Source organism: Aspergillus caelatus (assembly GCF_009193585.1).
Source record: "Aspergillus caelatus strain CBS 763.97 unplaced genomic scaffold BDV27scaffold_6, whole genome shotgun sequence".
Classification (NCBI taxonomy): Eukaryota; Fungi; Ascomycota; class Eurotiomycetes; order Eurotiales; family Aspergillaceae; genus Aspergillus; species Aspergillus caelatus.
This window is the reverse complement of record NW_022475269.1, coordinates 211,846-226,388: the sequence shown is the minus strand read 5'-3', so window position 1 is coordinate 226,388 and position 14,543 is coordinate 211,846. Positions and strand designations below refer to the sequence as shown.

General features: G+C 48.1%; 4 protein-coding genes across 4 annotated transcripts; 2 read left to right on the top strand and 2 right to left on the bottom strand.

Moving 5' to 3' along the window:
- Positions 1-6: 6 nt before the first annotated feature.
- BDV27DRAFT_120008 (uncharacterized protein) lies at positions 7-2,122 on the bottom strand. Its single transcript, XM_032064993.1, has 2 exons — positions 1,397-2,122; positions 7-1,340 (listed from the first exon to the last, which is right to left on the bottom strand). The coding sequence occupies exons 1-2, from the start codon at positions 1,792-1,794 to the stop codon at positions 242-244; spliced, it is 1,497 nt and encodes a 498-aa protein (XP_031933167.1). The 5' UTR covers positions 1,795-2,122; the 3' UTR covers positions 7-241.
- Positions 2,123-3,470: 1,348 nt separating this feature from the next.
- On the top strand, positions 3,471-4,694 carry BDV27DRAFT_120007 (uncharacterized protein). Its single transcript, XM_032064992.1, has 2 exons — positions 3,471-3,545; positions 3,606-4,694. The coding sequence occupies exons 1-2, from the start codon at positions 3,508-3,510 to the stop codon at positions 4,543-4,545; spliced, it is 978 nt and encodes a 325-aa protein (XP_031933166.1). The 5' UTR covers positions 3,471-3,507; the 3' UTR covers positions 4,546-4,694.
- Positions 4,695-4,819: 125 nt separating this feature from the next.
- Positions 4,820-10,418, bottom strand: BDV27DRAFT_152495 (putative rRNA biogenesis protein RRP5; the record flags this gene model as incomplete). Its single annotated transcript, XM_032071572.1, has 3 exons — positions 4,820-5,371; positions 5,436-9,887; positions 9,945-10,418. 3 exons carry the CDS (start codon positions 10,416-10,418, stop codon positions 4,820-4,822), a joined length of 5,478 nt encoding a protein of 1,825 aa, XP_031933165.1.
- Positions 10,419-10,655: 237 nt separating this feature from the next.
- Positions 10,656-13,220, top strand: BDV27DRAFT_97689 (WD40 repeat domain-containing protein). Its single transcript, XM_032078109.1, has 3 exons — positions 10,656-11,430; positions 11,483-11,593; positions 11,649-13,220. Exons 1-3 carry the CDS (start codon positions 10,791-10,793, stop codon positions 13,025-13,027), a joined length of 2,130 nt encoding a protein of 709 aa, XP_031933164.1. The 5' UTR covers positions 10,656-10,790; the 3' UTR covers positions 13,028-13,220.
- The last annotated feature ends 1,323 nt before the right edge of the window (positions 13,221-14,543 follow it).

Here is a 14,543-nt window from a genome sequence, read left to right as displayed (position 1 = left end):
TTGTCTCGCATCAATCATATTGCGTTGATCTAAAATAGGAACTGGTAAAAGTAACACAAAATTCTAAGGAAACAATACGACAACTCGTAGGATATCTACTCAAAAGGAACCTCAACACCGTCGAAAAAGTGGTAAAACTTCACTGCCTAGCATGGTGCATGGTGCATGGTGCATATTGGGCTTGTTTGACTGTACAGCCACACCTAATTTATATGCAGATTGCAGGCAGCAGCAACGCAAGTTAGTGCCACCAATCAGAGAATTTGGGTCTCCAGTCCTGTTTAGTGGCACTCTGCAGATCGTCAACGTTGAGAATATCAACCCCTTCGCGAACCAGAACAGTCCAGATATGATTCCTCAAACTCCGAGGCCAGCTAGGCAACTCCCAATACCGAACTTTGAGTCCGCGCTGGTGGGCTCCCTGGATCTGCACTTTAATCTTGTCGATTTGTCGATCACTGAGGTAGAACAACCAAGGAAAGCCGATCGACTTCCTAAAAGAAACAGATGCATAGTAACTGTTGGTCCAGTTGAACGTGCCAGGGCCGATCTCGTCACCGGATAAGCCCGAGAGGCCCTGACCGACATTCTCGTTAGACCGGTCTGTCATCCCTCCTGCATCCTCTGGAATGTGATCATCGAAACCTTGACTCTCAACATTATCCATGTCATAGTCCTCAGCCAATTTCTCTAAAGGAGCATCGAAGAAGATGTCTCGATAAGTAGTGTTCGCCGCCACCAGGTTGAAGGGGGTATTGCCCGTTCCCACAACTGTGATAGGGCCTTTGACCACGCCAGTACCATTAAAGTGGGTAAGATAGCCACGCCCGCGGAGGGGTGACAACTGCTCGACGACTGTATTCCATGTCGCATCTCCGTCAGTCTTGAAATCAATGAGTAGGATAAGGCTCTGGGATGGGTCAGTGTCGAAAACTCCCTGTAATGACTGATCTACAGTAGGGTGGAGTTTGGAAGTTGGGTTTTGTTTCTCGAGTAACCTTATTAGGGGATCAATGTACAAGCTCCTCAGCGTGCGCTGCTGTGTCAGCGACGAAGTGGTATGGCCCACGTATAGTTCGTCGTCGAAAAGCCATACGTCGGCTTCCACGCCAATACACCCCGCCTGTATAGCAGAAAACAGGGGAACTGGCCGCCAATAGTCATTGTGTGAGTGGCATCCAACTGGGATGATATCTCTGGTAAAGTCCGTGGGCCAATGGGAGACGTTCGCGCCCAATCTTTCCTCGTGTTGCCAACGAAGAACTGACAAACGGTCGAGGTCATCCGAGAAGAACGTTATGACAATGCCACAGGCGATAATAATGAACTGAATGATACCTCTATGGGCGTGATAAGTAACCTCAGTAGTCGACGCCTCGCGACTTGGGAAACTTACAGCATGATGAAGAATCCTAGGAGAGGGAATAACACGCAGCGGGCTAGCTTAGGTCTCCTACACCGTCTCCGAGAACAGTTTGGAGTACGACTCGAGTTGGCGAGCAATGGCAGTACATCATCAGATTCTTTATCTTCGGACGCAGTGAAAGGAGAGGTCGCGGCCAGTCCACATCTCCATGCAGGTAAAGTCTCCAACCGGGTGGGACCAGTCAAGCCCTGCCCATTCCCTTCATCGCCCACAGACTCTTTCACAGACAATTTTAATTCTTTTAAGCCTGCCTTAGGCTCTGCACCTTCACTAGCGCGATAACTGTCAAAAGGGCAGTTGTTTGCGTGAGGAGTAGCAATGCGGGTGGAGTTCGAGGAGGCAAGTGGGGAGTGGAAAGGGGACGACATTCTTGGCCATAGGGCTTTGCCGATGGCGATCCCGCAGCTGTAAAGATAATGAAGGGTCAAGTCTCGTAGGTACTCTTTTCCTTCACGAAGTCTTCTCCACGACCCAACCCAACATGTGCGGTGTTGGATATCGTCATTGGGTCAGGAACATCGGCAGATCTTTCCACCATCGCCCATATCCCACCGGCAGATTTTAGAGCAGTTGCGCAGCGGGTAAGAGTCAGCTGTTGGTAGGATAAGAGGCTCTCATTCGCTAAGATCTGCAGCTGTTGATTCAGGTGGAGTGCCTAGACCCTGAGGGGAACCTGGTAAATACTGAAGGTGAGGTCCAAATGCCATATCGGAGTAAGCTCTACCTTAGGTCCAACACAGAACTTTCAGCACTTAGCCCGGGCCCATGGTTGAGCACAGCCTCCTCACCAGGGATACCCGAGGATAAGTATTATGGTAGCCTGGATTGTACTACTCGGGGCAAACTCAATATGGCTGCTCGTAAGTGTAACTAACGCACGTCCTTGTGTATTTAGTGATACTAGTGGTTGACCGGGGAGCTTACAAATGCTTATGGGGAGTTATTTCCATACAATTCAATCCCGCGGGAAAGGTAATTGTCTCACATTCTCATGAGAACCATTTTCCACTCGGGAATATATTTCGAATGCATGATGTCGTCAGGTATCCCTGATAATCATTCTGTTTTCGTAGCAAGTATGAGAGCTACGCATGGCTCGGGGGATTACGCGTAAAGCTATGTACAGTACACAGGTGGCCTATTGTAACGATGCGTGATGCGATCGATAAGGCGGAAATCGATAATTATAGTTTTTACGCTTAAGCTTCAGCTGGTTTAAGCGAGCAACCATGAATGTTGCAAAGATTCTTAGGGTCTGAGTTTATATGTATGCTCCGTACTAGTAGATAGTATTAAGTCAATAACCCTTGTAGCATACGGATACATCCCCCTTCTAACCGCATGGATTAGGTTCAAGGAACCCGGTTGACAATCGTCGGCGCACGTGACTATGACACGCCCACAAGTGCTGCTTTCTATTAAGAGTACAGCATAGCCTCCACCACTATAGAGTACCGTACCTATGATCACGTTCTAAGAATCATACTCACGGGTTTGTCATTTTGCGTCTTATACTCCTGGTACTAAAACAGTAAGATGCTATTGAACCCTGACGGAGTGGTATCACATATTCCTACCTGAAAAGACGAATAGGAGAGTATTCAACGCTAAGGCAGAGGCCCTCGCCTTACATCCTCTTTTTCTTTCCCCCCTCCATTTTTTTGATTTGTTCACGGGCATGACCAGTGTATGGATTTCTAACTAGAAATATGTATATATGCTACTCCGTAGGTATGAAAGGCCCTAGTATATATATATAATTGGTTATTAGCATAGTCGATGCACCAGCCAGCAATATAGGATTGCGTATATTACACTATATTTCACCCGAAGAAGGCCCCTAGCCTCGATACCTAGTACTATCTACAAGAAAAAGGGAAAAGGAAAAAGGAAAAAGGGAAAAAAAGTCTTCATAATGATACTCCGAGGTAGTGTGTATATGTAATAGCAAACAAGGTGGGCAATCTTATCAGCCGCGATTAGATATGCCGCCCAAAAAGAAAAAAAATTATTGAAGTTCCCATCCAAATCCACCTCCGCAGATTCTCATCACCAACAGTTGCAGAACCACCACATTTAAAATGCCTCACAAGCATAAGCGGAAGCAAAATGACGTGGAGTAGGTCTACTTTCTCGTGCATTGGATTATGCTGTGTCACCCCTAACCCGACCTTACTAGGATCTACGACCTCCCACCTACTATGATCGCAAAGTCTCTCCCGGTCCGCGATCCCAATTCCACGAACAAGAAATCAAAAAAGAATGTCAAGGACAACAAGCCGAAAGATAAACTCGAAGCCCGTGGGAAATCTGCTACAGACGATGATACCCCCAAAGCGTTTCGCCGGTTGATGCAGTTCCAGACACAGCGAAAGCAGGCGTCGTCGAAACCAAATGCTGGCGAGAATAAGAAGCGGAAAAGAGGGGCGGAAAACACCGATAATGCGACACAAACTACGCGCAAGAAGGCTGCCCCCGCGGCGGTAGTGGACCAGAGTACCGATGCCGAACCCCAAGTGAAGCCGAAGATTCTTCCGGGAGAGAAGCTGTCGGATTTCGCGGCACGAGTAGATCGCGAAATGCCTATTGCTGGAATGAAGAGATCTGATAAACCCGCAAAGTCGAACCTCGCTGATATTCGTGAGCATAAAGTAACGAAACATGAAAAACACCTACTCCGACTACAATCGCAGTGGCGGAAGGAGGAGTTGGAGATCCAAGAACGTGAGGCTGCTGAGCGTGAAGAGCGAGAGGCAGAACTGGAAGAACAGTTAGAGTTATGGAAGGAATGGGAAGTTGAGGCCGGCCAGGGCAAGGCGAAAAAGAAGGGAGCTGGTGCAAGAAAGAAGGGTGGACAGGGCGCCGATAATTCAGATCCCTGGGCCAAGTTGAAGAGCAAGGACCGTTTGAATAAACCGGCGAATCCTTTCGAAATTGCCGAGGCACCACCGCAATTGACGAAGCCAAGGGAGATTTTCAAGGTCCGAGGTGGTGCTAAAGTCGATGTTGCCAATGTGCCGACTGCTGTTGGTAGCTTGAGGAAAAGAGAGGAGTTGGCTAACGAGAGAAGAACTATCGTGGAGGAATACCGGAAGTTGATGGCTGAAAAGAGGCGATAAAACTCCGGTTGGGCTTACGACAACAATCCAGTTCTTTCATTGATTTTTGGCGAAAGGCGTCTAGTCACTCAAGCTTTTCTTTATCCATAATTATGTCTCTTGATCGCCGAGGTGTCCATATGGTTCCTCTAATCTACTCTGATGAAGCACTCTCAACGCGCACTTGCATGGTATCATACTTGTAAAATTTCGAGAACAAGAAAGCTTTTTATATACAGTATCTATGACCCAAACACAATGCCATCATAAGATATGTTCACACAGGATGCAGGGTCTACTCTTGCTGCAGAGACTTAACATACTCTGCTGCCTTCGCTTTGATGTCTTCCACCATCTTTTCATTACCACCATCAGCTGCTGCAAGCTTCTCCTCAAAAGCAAGCCATTTCTTGAAAAAGAACCGCGCCTGCTTGGGCCGGAGTTTTTTGCTCGCTTCCACAGACGCGACGCCCTTCTTGGAGTCCCGGATTCCAAGTACACGTTCGAATAAACGTCGGACCTGCTCGCTATCACCATTCTTGATCTCCAAATCCAAAAGGATGTTCCACAAATCAATCCGTTTAGGGAATGAAGAGAGGAGACCCTCGAACACCGTGCGACCACGTTCAACGTCTCCGTGTTCAGAGCGGAACTCCAGCTGTCCGAACTTAGATGTGGTTTCGACGTGAGTGTGAGAAGGAAGCGACTGCAGAGCGCGAGGCAGAAGGGCACGTCCACGTTCGGGAGCAGCCATATTGTCAAACAGGAAGCTGGCGTAGTTCAGGAAGAACTTGGGCGACTGGGAGATCTTCTTCTTAAGAGCAGTCTGGAAGAGCTCATCCGCTTTCTGTACGAAATTATAGTTAGCTATCGGAATGAAAGTGGATACTACGAGAGAACGTGGAACTTACCTCATTCTTTCCAGACTGGATGTAAATACTGATCAGACGCTCATAGACTTCCTGAGTGTCGTTGTATTGACAAGCCCGCTTGAACACCTCGTCGATAGTGTCATCGTTGCCGTACGTATTTTCCAAGTTGAGCATTGCTACCCAGATGTTCAACTTTTCAGCGTCTTGGCCAATGGTAATGGTGCGAAGAGCACGCTCGGCAATCTCCCTTGCCTTCTCGACTTCACCAAGCTCCAGTTGGAAGGCCATGTACCTCAGCCAAAGGAGTGACGAATCGGGTTCGCCAAGCAATAGTCGCTCATAATCAGCCACGGATTGTGGCCCATTGGCGTCTAATTCACCAGTCCTGTCGACCTGTATCTCAGGCTTGCGGTGTTTCTTCTTCTTCTTTCGCTCTGACTCATCTTCGTCATCAGAATCGGACGAAGCGGCCTTCTCATCGTCGTCCATTACATTGCCACTCCAATCGAAGCCACTTGCCCCGAGACCTCCTTGTCTGTTCGATGGAGCTTTGGTAATAGGTTCGTCGTCACTTTGTTCGGAATCACTCTCACTGTCCTCTTCAACGTCGACTCCTCCCATGGAGACGTCGCTGTCGTCGTCGCTGTCATTTTCGCCTACATCAACACCACCGAAGCCATCCAGACTAATGCCTTCGGAATCATCCTCCTCATCATCATTGTCGCTGCTCTCAACATCGTTCTCGTCTTCATCCTTGAAATAAGAAGCCTTCAGCCCGAAAGATATCTTTCCTTGCATGCGGTCAATCTTGAGGATTTTGGCCTTAACAGCATCACCCTCGTCGTACACAGTCCTGGCATCATCAACCCGATTTTCAGCCATCTCGCTGCGGTGGCAAAGGCCACTGATATTTGCAGAACCATCGACGACGATGAATGCACCAAACTCCTCGACTTTACGGATCTTGCCGGTGACGATTTGGCCGGGTTTGAGATCATGGAGTTTTAGCGGTGCCTTGTAGTTGGGGTCTAAAACAGACTCTTTCAGGCTGATTTGCAACCTGCCCTGTTCTGAGTCTACGACTGTGACGCGACCCTTGACCAGTTGGTCAACCTGGAAAGAATCCTTCCACTCCTTAAGGTAAGAGTCTGAAAGATCAGAGATACGGACATAAGCAGTTACACCATGGCCCAGTGTCACAAAGAGCCCATTATCAGCTACCTTGCGTACGAAGCCTCGCACAACATCATTAACTTTAACCTGATCCATTGAAGTGATTTCGGGATCCTGAACGGGGAGCGATGAACTAAGGACCTTAGAAGGACGGAGGGACAGGGAGATCTTCTTGTTGGCTTTATCAACGGAGATGACACAAGCGCGGAGCACCTCATTCTTGTGGTAGACTGTGGGGTTTGCCTTGGAGTAGTCGTCTGTCAGGTCGATCATATCAACTGCACCGACTATAGTATCGGTCAATTGCATAATGACCTGCCTTTCAGTGACCTTAGTGACTCTTCCCGGCAAGATCATGCCGGCGGTGATATCATCCAACGAAAGAGTCTCAGAGCCCTTCTTAGCCGAGAGATCCAAGCGACCTTTCTCGATATCCACCGCAGAGACATTGACTCTCAAAGCAGACCCTATGGGGAAGTGCTTTTCCATATCGGCTAAGAGAGACAAGTCATCGGATGCATCCATGATACGCAATCTACCCCGAACGTTAGGGGACAGATTGACCCAGAGGCAATTATCAGCAATGTTGTTGATGAAACCCAACCACGACGAGCCAACTTGAACTTGTTCCAGGTTCAAGGGGACAGGGTCGGCAGCCTGCAGGAAGCTTGGCTTAAGGGAAAGTTCAAAAACGGGGAATTTCCCAGTACGATGACTTATCGGAAGGAACTTGTGGCTGCGAGCGTCATGAACACCAAGAATTCTCGCCGAAATAAGTTGCTTTGGACGGAAGAACCGCAAAGGCTGCTTCCGGTCTTTGATATCCTCCCACTTATCGAAAACTTCGGAGACATCGATCCGGCCCTGGATGTTGTCGGCAAGCTGAACGTTGATTTGTGTCGTCTTCACAGAAACGATCTTGCACTTAGTAACCCTCCCAAAACTGAAATCAGACATTGATTTGATACTCTCGTCGATAGCATTGGCAACAACGTCATCAGAAGGGGCGCTCTTGACAGCGGGCTTCGCGGCTGACTTTTTAGGACCAGCATGGGTTGCCTCGGCAGGGTTTCTGCTCAGGATGAATCTGCGGAAATCAGGATCGACAGAATGAACCGTTGCTGAGACTACTTGTGACTTGGTCAAGCCAAAATCGGACTTGTTCATATTTTCGTCACCAACAAGCCGTTTGGGCACTAGTCCGATGACGCCACCTAAGAACTCAATGAATACGCCGGTCATTGTTATGTTCCGAACGAAGCCAGTAACTTCGGCCCCTTCCTGAACATCCTCAAAGCTTGCTGGGATAAGCCCCTGCTTGGCAGCTTTCTTGAGACTTGCCCTTCCTGACACTCTAATGAGCCTGCGAGTCCGCTGGATATCGAGGACGAGCAATTCGTTGAGCTTTTGGCCAACACGAATCTTCGATAGAGTCGAGCTCTGTTTAGAGGGGGAGCCATCGACTACATGGTCGAGGTTCAACCGAGCTACGAGTCCATAGTCATCCAATTTAAGGAGCAGGTCGTCACTCGACTTCTCAAAGACCGTTCCAGTAACAAGCAAGCCAGGGTGAATGCTCTCAAAAGCTTTTTTGTAAGTCTCGGTAAAGGTAGAAGGATCCTTGCAGGACACAGCAAGCTTCTCAAGAGACGAATCCACACTGAGTGCGTGGACATTCACCACCTGGCCTAGCCTAAAGTGCTGAGACGGGTCCTTGATGTAGGCCTCGCTCATCTCTGACACGGGAAGGAAACCTCGCACGGAACCGTAGAACTGAACCACAGCACCGTGTGGCTTAAGGTTCACGATAGTTCCAGGGGACTGCGCTCCGGCAACGATGCTATCGTAATCTTTCCAAATGGCGGATTCACTGTTCAGCAGACTCTTCTTTAAAGTAAGTCGAATCTGGCGTTTCTCTGTATTGACTGATAAGATCCTAGCCGAAACGGTCATGCCTTCCCTGAATTTCTTTTCGGGGAACTGAAGGGCCGTGTCCGCAAAATGCATGGATGGGACAAGACCGGTGATACCGTCAGCCAATGCGACGATCAAGCCATCTAATCCGCTAGGTCCGATAAGTAGCTTCTCGATTTTTCCTTTGACGACGGCGCCAACAGTAACATCATCGATACGAAGGAAAGGCTGGTCAATAACCGATCTCTCAAATGACAAGAGATACAAGTTATCGAGGGCACTGTAACCAACAACCCTTCCTTCGTGGGTGGAATCCATTCGGAACGGCCCGTATTCGGCAGAAATACTTTCAACCTGTCCATCTGCTAGCTTCGACACATGAACGAATCCCACTTGTTTTGTTGATCCAATTTGTACATAGACTCCCAGACCAGGATCAACCTTGATAACCTTTGCCTCAGGTACGATAGCAGAAATGGCTGGTGCATCTTCAGAGCTTCCAGGCCCTTGAGCTTCGGTAGTGAATTTGCAGACATGATCGAGCAATGAAAAGCCGACCTTGTATGGATCGGAGGCGGGGAAGGTGGAGATAAGGCGACCCTTAACTTTGGCACCAATCTTATATTTATTGGCCAGGTCGTCCTTGCTGGAGTTACCACCGGATTGCACCAAATCCACAGTTGTATCTAACATGCCCATTATCTTTCCAGTGGCTCCGCTTGACGTGACTTCAGTCAAAAGGATTTCAGCTGCTGTGCCTGGAAGGAAGGAGTTGATCGTAGGCGCAGTGCTTAGATAATGCGATTTCTTTATAGATCCGGAAGATTGCAGGTTGGCGGACAGCTTCAGGACATTACCGTTGGCGTTCTGGCCAGTGACCATGCAGAGGAAGACTGAGCCTTCCTTGATAGTCGAATAATCCGTCTTGGGATCAATTTCCTTTTTGGACATGAAGCCCTTGATATCGGCGCCCTCAATCCCCAAGTCCATAACCAGACCATGGTCTTCAACGCTTACAACCGACGCTTGAACGGCAGTGTTGTCGACGAGATCAGACTTCAGAAGTCCAAAATTGGCTTGCCTCGGGTCAACCGTGAGCTCGATGCGTTTCCTACTCTTGGAGCTAGCATCCGCCGCATTGGTTCCAACTGACACAACGTATGCGCGTAGATATTGGCCCAAATAGAAATAATCGCTCAAATCAATAGAACCTTCATCATCGTCTTCGTCGTCATCATCATCATTTTCGTCTTCGTTCAGAAGATTCTCAATCTTCTCTTCTAATCTTTTCGAGACCGCTGTTAAGGGAACGTAGCCGGTAAGGTTGTTGGGTAAAGAAAGGCCGATGTCATGTGCACTGATGCTTGAGACTTGACCTAGCACCATGGTTCCGGGTACAATACGCTGCACTCTTCAGCAACCTTCTGTAAAAGATGTGTAAAGAATTCTTGGTAAGCTTACCTTGAAGTTGAGGCCTTCAATTCGCACACCCTGTTTGTCTTGCGCATCATCTGCACTTTTCTTGCCTTTAGTTCTGCGTTTACGAGACTTCTTCGTAGCCGTCGCTGTGGTGTCGTCCACATCTTCCATCTCTGCATCTTCGTCATGCTCATCGTCCTTAGAAGAACCCTTAGTCGCCTTCTGCTCGAAGAGAACATCTTTTGTGGCTTGAATTTGAATTTGCTTCCGTTCAAGAGGTGTCAAGACGCTACCTCCACCACGAGGGAATGACGGCTCATCATCACGTAGGACTGTGAGCTCTGAGGCCTTGGAGCCCGAACCTGCGTCAGGTTTTGACTTGCCATCACCAGAAGCGCCAGTCTTTTGTTTCTTCTGATCCTTGCGCTCTTCTGCCCCAACTCGTACACGTTTTTGAGGTTGACGGGCAGATACAGCCTCTTCAGCAGAGGCGCCCTTGCGCTTGATTGGAGCCATACCTATAAGATAAGACTTGTTGAGCTGCTCCAAAGCTCTAAGTCCGGATACAAATTTGGCGGAGTAAAAAAAAAATAAATTTTCTAGATTGAAAAGCCGATCGCTCAATCTGGACCGCCTGCCTAATGCAGTAGCTAGATCTACCTTAATTGAATGCCTCACCGCCTGCCACAATAAGCGACTCGCGTCACGAAAAGGCACGTCGACACGAGACTCGACAACTTTTTCCCGCGACGTGAGCATTGCTGGACAAGAATTAGTCCTGCCAGCTCCACTATGCTTCTGTCTTCTGCCACTTAGCCCCAACACCCTCTTTTCCCTCCACTCGTTCCTGTAGAATGTCTCTGCCTGCCTGCTTCTCTTGATGGCACAATGGTTGGCAGTCATGATCTCCCCGAAGTACCACGATCCGAACCTGTTTTCCCTCCACCATCGCAGGAGTTCCCTTCCTCTCCGCCGTCCATAGTATCAGATGCTGGTGTCCGACGCAAGCCCAAGAAACCTCCTCCTGTCACTCCACGGTCATTCAAGAGATTTTTTACACCCCGTTCCATGCTCAATGGAGGGAACACTGCTAGCGATGTGAGGACGAATCGACAGGCCTTGAAGGCTCTGAGTTCTCCTGCTGTCAATCGCCTAGGACCGGCTTTTACAAGAACGCTAAAGGCTGTTGCGACTAGGCCGGAGCCTTCAGAAACCCTGCGCACTCCTAGTCGGAAGCGGAAGTTCTCGTTTTCTTCGATTGGCTCTCTTCAGTCATCGCCTTTAAGAAAGGTCCGTATGAGAACTCCAGTTCAAGATGATGAAAAGGTGCATGTCACAGTTCGCGACCTCGATGTGAACACTGCGATACGAACGAGCGAACCGAAACTGCACGTTACCGCTAAACCGCTTTGTCAAGTATCACCTGTTCGACGATCGCAAGCATTGCAGACATCGGGACAATTTTTCATGCGGAATGTCCTTGGTGCACGGGCGAGCCGGGTGACTATTCGATCTAATTCTGGAGCTGGTTGGTAGTTTATTCACACGAACTTTTACAGCATATTCTCACTGTGGTTAAGATTGGCAGGATTTGACATCGACATTCCACTCGCGGCCTTCTGACAGCCATACCTGTGCTAGTTCTACCGGGGATCGTCTTGCTCTTCCCTTTTGTACCGCATCTTGCAACAGTGAGTCAATCCGACTAGAGAACACCCCCCTTTCTTGCACTGACGGTTCCCATAGCGAATACTCTCGTTGCAGTAGGCGATGAAGAAGGAGGTATTCGACTGTTGGATTCCGCTAAAGATGACAAGAATGGCTTTTCAAAAGCCTACCTTTCGTTCCGACCGCATATGAATGCCATTATGGATTTGGAGTTTTCATCAGATGATATGCTGCTCGCAACAGCCTCTGGAGACCAAACGGCCCTGGTCATCGATATGACTACACAAAAACCGATATACTGTTTGTCGAACCATGTTTCTTCAGTAAAACGGGTGCAATTTCAACCATCAGCCAACAACAAAGTCCTCGCAACTTGTAGTCGCGACGGTAATGTTAATATTTGGGATCTTCGCTGCAAAGGCTTTGAGAAACCTGCCCTTCAAGTTCGATGCTCGCTCGAATCCGACTCTGAGTATGCAGCTGCTCCCGTCGCCCCCAAGATGACATATCCTCAGGTTCTAAACACAATCCACGGTGCTCATGCTTGGATGCCTCAAACCCCCGCTTCTGAGAAGCTAGAGCCTCAAATTGGGCGCTCTGACATCACTGTGACTTCCTTGGCCTTCCTTCCGCCTGGCCGCGAGAACCTATTCGTCACAGCATCTGAAGCCAGTGCATGCGTCAGGCTATGGGATCTGCGGACAGCACATAACAACCGCCGGGGAAGACCGGTCCTTCCTCTTTCGACTACACGAGAACCCGACAGTCACATTAAATATAGACGCTTTGGACTCACTTCCATGACATTAGGCGGAGATGGCTCGAGACTCTACACATTATGTCGCGATGGTACCGTGTACGCTTATTCGACGTCTCATCTGATCCTCGGACATGCGCCGGAGCTCTCTCTAAACAATGACCGCCCACGTCGTTCGGGAGGATCCGACAAAGAGGGTCTCGGCCCCCTGTACGGTTTCCGGCATCCTCGCTTGCAAGTTGCGTCATTCTATGTCAGGACAGCGGTTCGAAAGGCCACTGGTGATAAGCCGGAAATGCTGGCTGTTGGAAGCAGTGACCAGTGCGCTGTTCTATTCCCCACCGATGAACGATTTCTTCATTCCACTCCCAAACCACCTGCTGAAGTTGATCTTCCTCGGAACCCAGTGCACCTCACCCGCTCTGGTTTACGTCGTACAAATTCTGGCTTGTCTGGGAAATTGGAAGATACTATACCGATATACCAATCCGGAACGCCCTTGATAGAAGGTCATAAGAAAGAGGTATCGGCTGTGTCATGGACTGTAGATGGGGAGCTCATCACAGTGAGCGATGATTATAGTGCTAGATGCTGGCGTGAGGGGCCCGACGCTAGGGACCTTCGGATAGGTGGTGAGGTGGAAGGTAGACGATGGCGATGTGGTTGGGCTGCTACGAAAGGCTCATATGATGATGAATGATTTTTTTTGCGAAGGCTACGGATTGATTGTTTTTATTTTTTGTTCTTCAAGCACTGTGGCGTCACGGCTTCATTGTCATTTAGCGGGCGTTTGATTTTGTTTTAGATGGTTTTGTGTGGCGTTTATTACAGAGTACGTGGCATAGGGAAGGACGTACTTGATATATAAGGGGGTTTTATTTACTACATGATCATGAAACTTCTTCCTATTCGGATAGAGTATAACTACTAGTACTAAGGGCTGCCAGTGGAAGGATCTGGCAAAGCATGTGCAGCGAAACAATCACCTGACCTGAATAAGGTAGGCTAGACAGATCAAGTAATTCAAGCATTTAAACATTCAGACATTCTACGCAGGTTAGGCAGGTTAGGCAGGTCAATTTCATTTGACTTGATCTAAATTTATATGTAGTTGTGGATCTTGCAGGGCAATCAAAACACGTAGATATAATGTACTAGGAGCTGGCAGAAGGCATGGACAACGGAGGAATCGCATAACCTGTGCTTATACTATAAAAACTGCTAAGATTGTAACTGTGGAAAGCTATATAGCTGTGACCAGGGCATTCCGGATTGTAGATTCAGAATTGTGAGACCTTTTGGCCTTGTATAATATAGGCCCCTGGCTATATCTCTTACAAAGACTATCTAAATCGATCATATTAACTGTATAAATTTCTTGTACTATCTAGATTACTTAGATAGTCGAGATCGATCGCACTACCTAGATTACCTATCTAGATTATCTACCTGACCTAAATAGACAGAGACAGCCTATTCAAATAATCTAGGAATCTAGGCAGAGGAGCCGATTGAAAAGCATTGAAATGATCTAGGACTTTAGCTGCGCTCCGCTGTGCAATAAACCAAATCGCTTGGATCGATTGCACTACTGTAACGGAGGATCTACTACACGGGGTAGATAGCCTAACATACGTTGCTAAGAAGGCAGGGGAATGTCCCGTATTAACCGAGTAATAGAACAAATACAAAAGAAACTGATTCTTGCCCCGTTTCTCTCTGTCTATTCCCTTCTTAAGTAGTTTAGGATTCTCTCCTTTTCGGTAAGACTTCAGGATTATAAAAGGTACTGAATGGTTAGGCTAGTTTTGAACTGCAAAAGGGACCGGTATTTATGTACGAGGAGGGATTGTAGAGGCTTGGGCGCTCTGTAGAATATACGGGCCGATTCTGTATTGGATCCGTGATAATTACCTAGATTGCCTAGATTGTACTATCTAGAGCCAGAGCCACCTATTTACCGCCGACGTATCTAGAAAAGCTGGCTGAGCAGCAGGTCGTGGTTCAGTAGTAGTCAGTAGGGCTAACCAGGGTGTATAAAGGCAATGAATGAACGATTCTAGAATAGGATTATACAGTCCCCCTCCTAATCACGGGCTGATTATGGAGTACATAACCAAATACTATACTATAACTAACTACTCCGTAGAGCTGGACTGAATCTTATCTTATACTACTCCTACTGTTACCTGGTGGCCTTTTTTTTTTTTTTTTTT

Coding starts and splice junctions, on each gene's coding strand:
- BDV27DRAFT_120008 (XM_032064993.1), bottom strand. CDS start 1,794: ATGTCGTCCCCTTTCCACTCCCCACTTGCCTCCTCGAACTCCACCCGC. Junction 1,341..1,396: donor CTAGGATTCTTCATCATGCT/GTAAGTTTCCCA, acceptor TCACGCCCATAG/AGGTATCATTCAGTTCATTA.
- BDV27DRAFT_120007 (XM_032064992.1), top strand. CDS start 3,508: ATGCCTCACAAGCATAAGCGGAAGCAAAATGACGTGGA. Junction 3,546..3,605: donor CGGAAGCAAAATGACGTGGA/GTAGGTCTACTT, acceptor CGACCTTACTAG/GATCTACGACCTCCCACCTA.
- BDV27DRAFT_97689 (XM_032078109.1), top strand. CDS start 10,791: ATGGTTGGCAGTCATGATCTCCCCGAAGTACCACGATCCGAACCTGTT. Junction 11,431..11,482: donor TCGATCTAATTCTGGAGCTG/GTTGGTAGTTTA, acceptor ACTGTGGTTAAG/ATTGGCAGGATTTGACATCG. Junction 11,594..11,648: donor TTGTACCGCATCTTGCAACA/GTGAGTCAATCC, acceptor CGGTTCCCATAG/CGAATACTCTCGTTGCAGTA.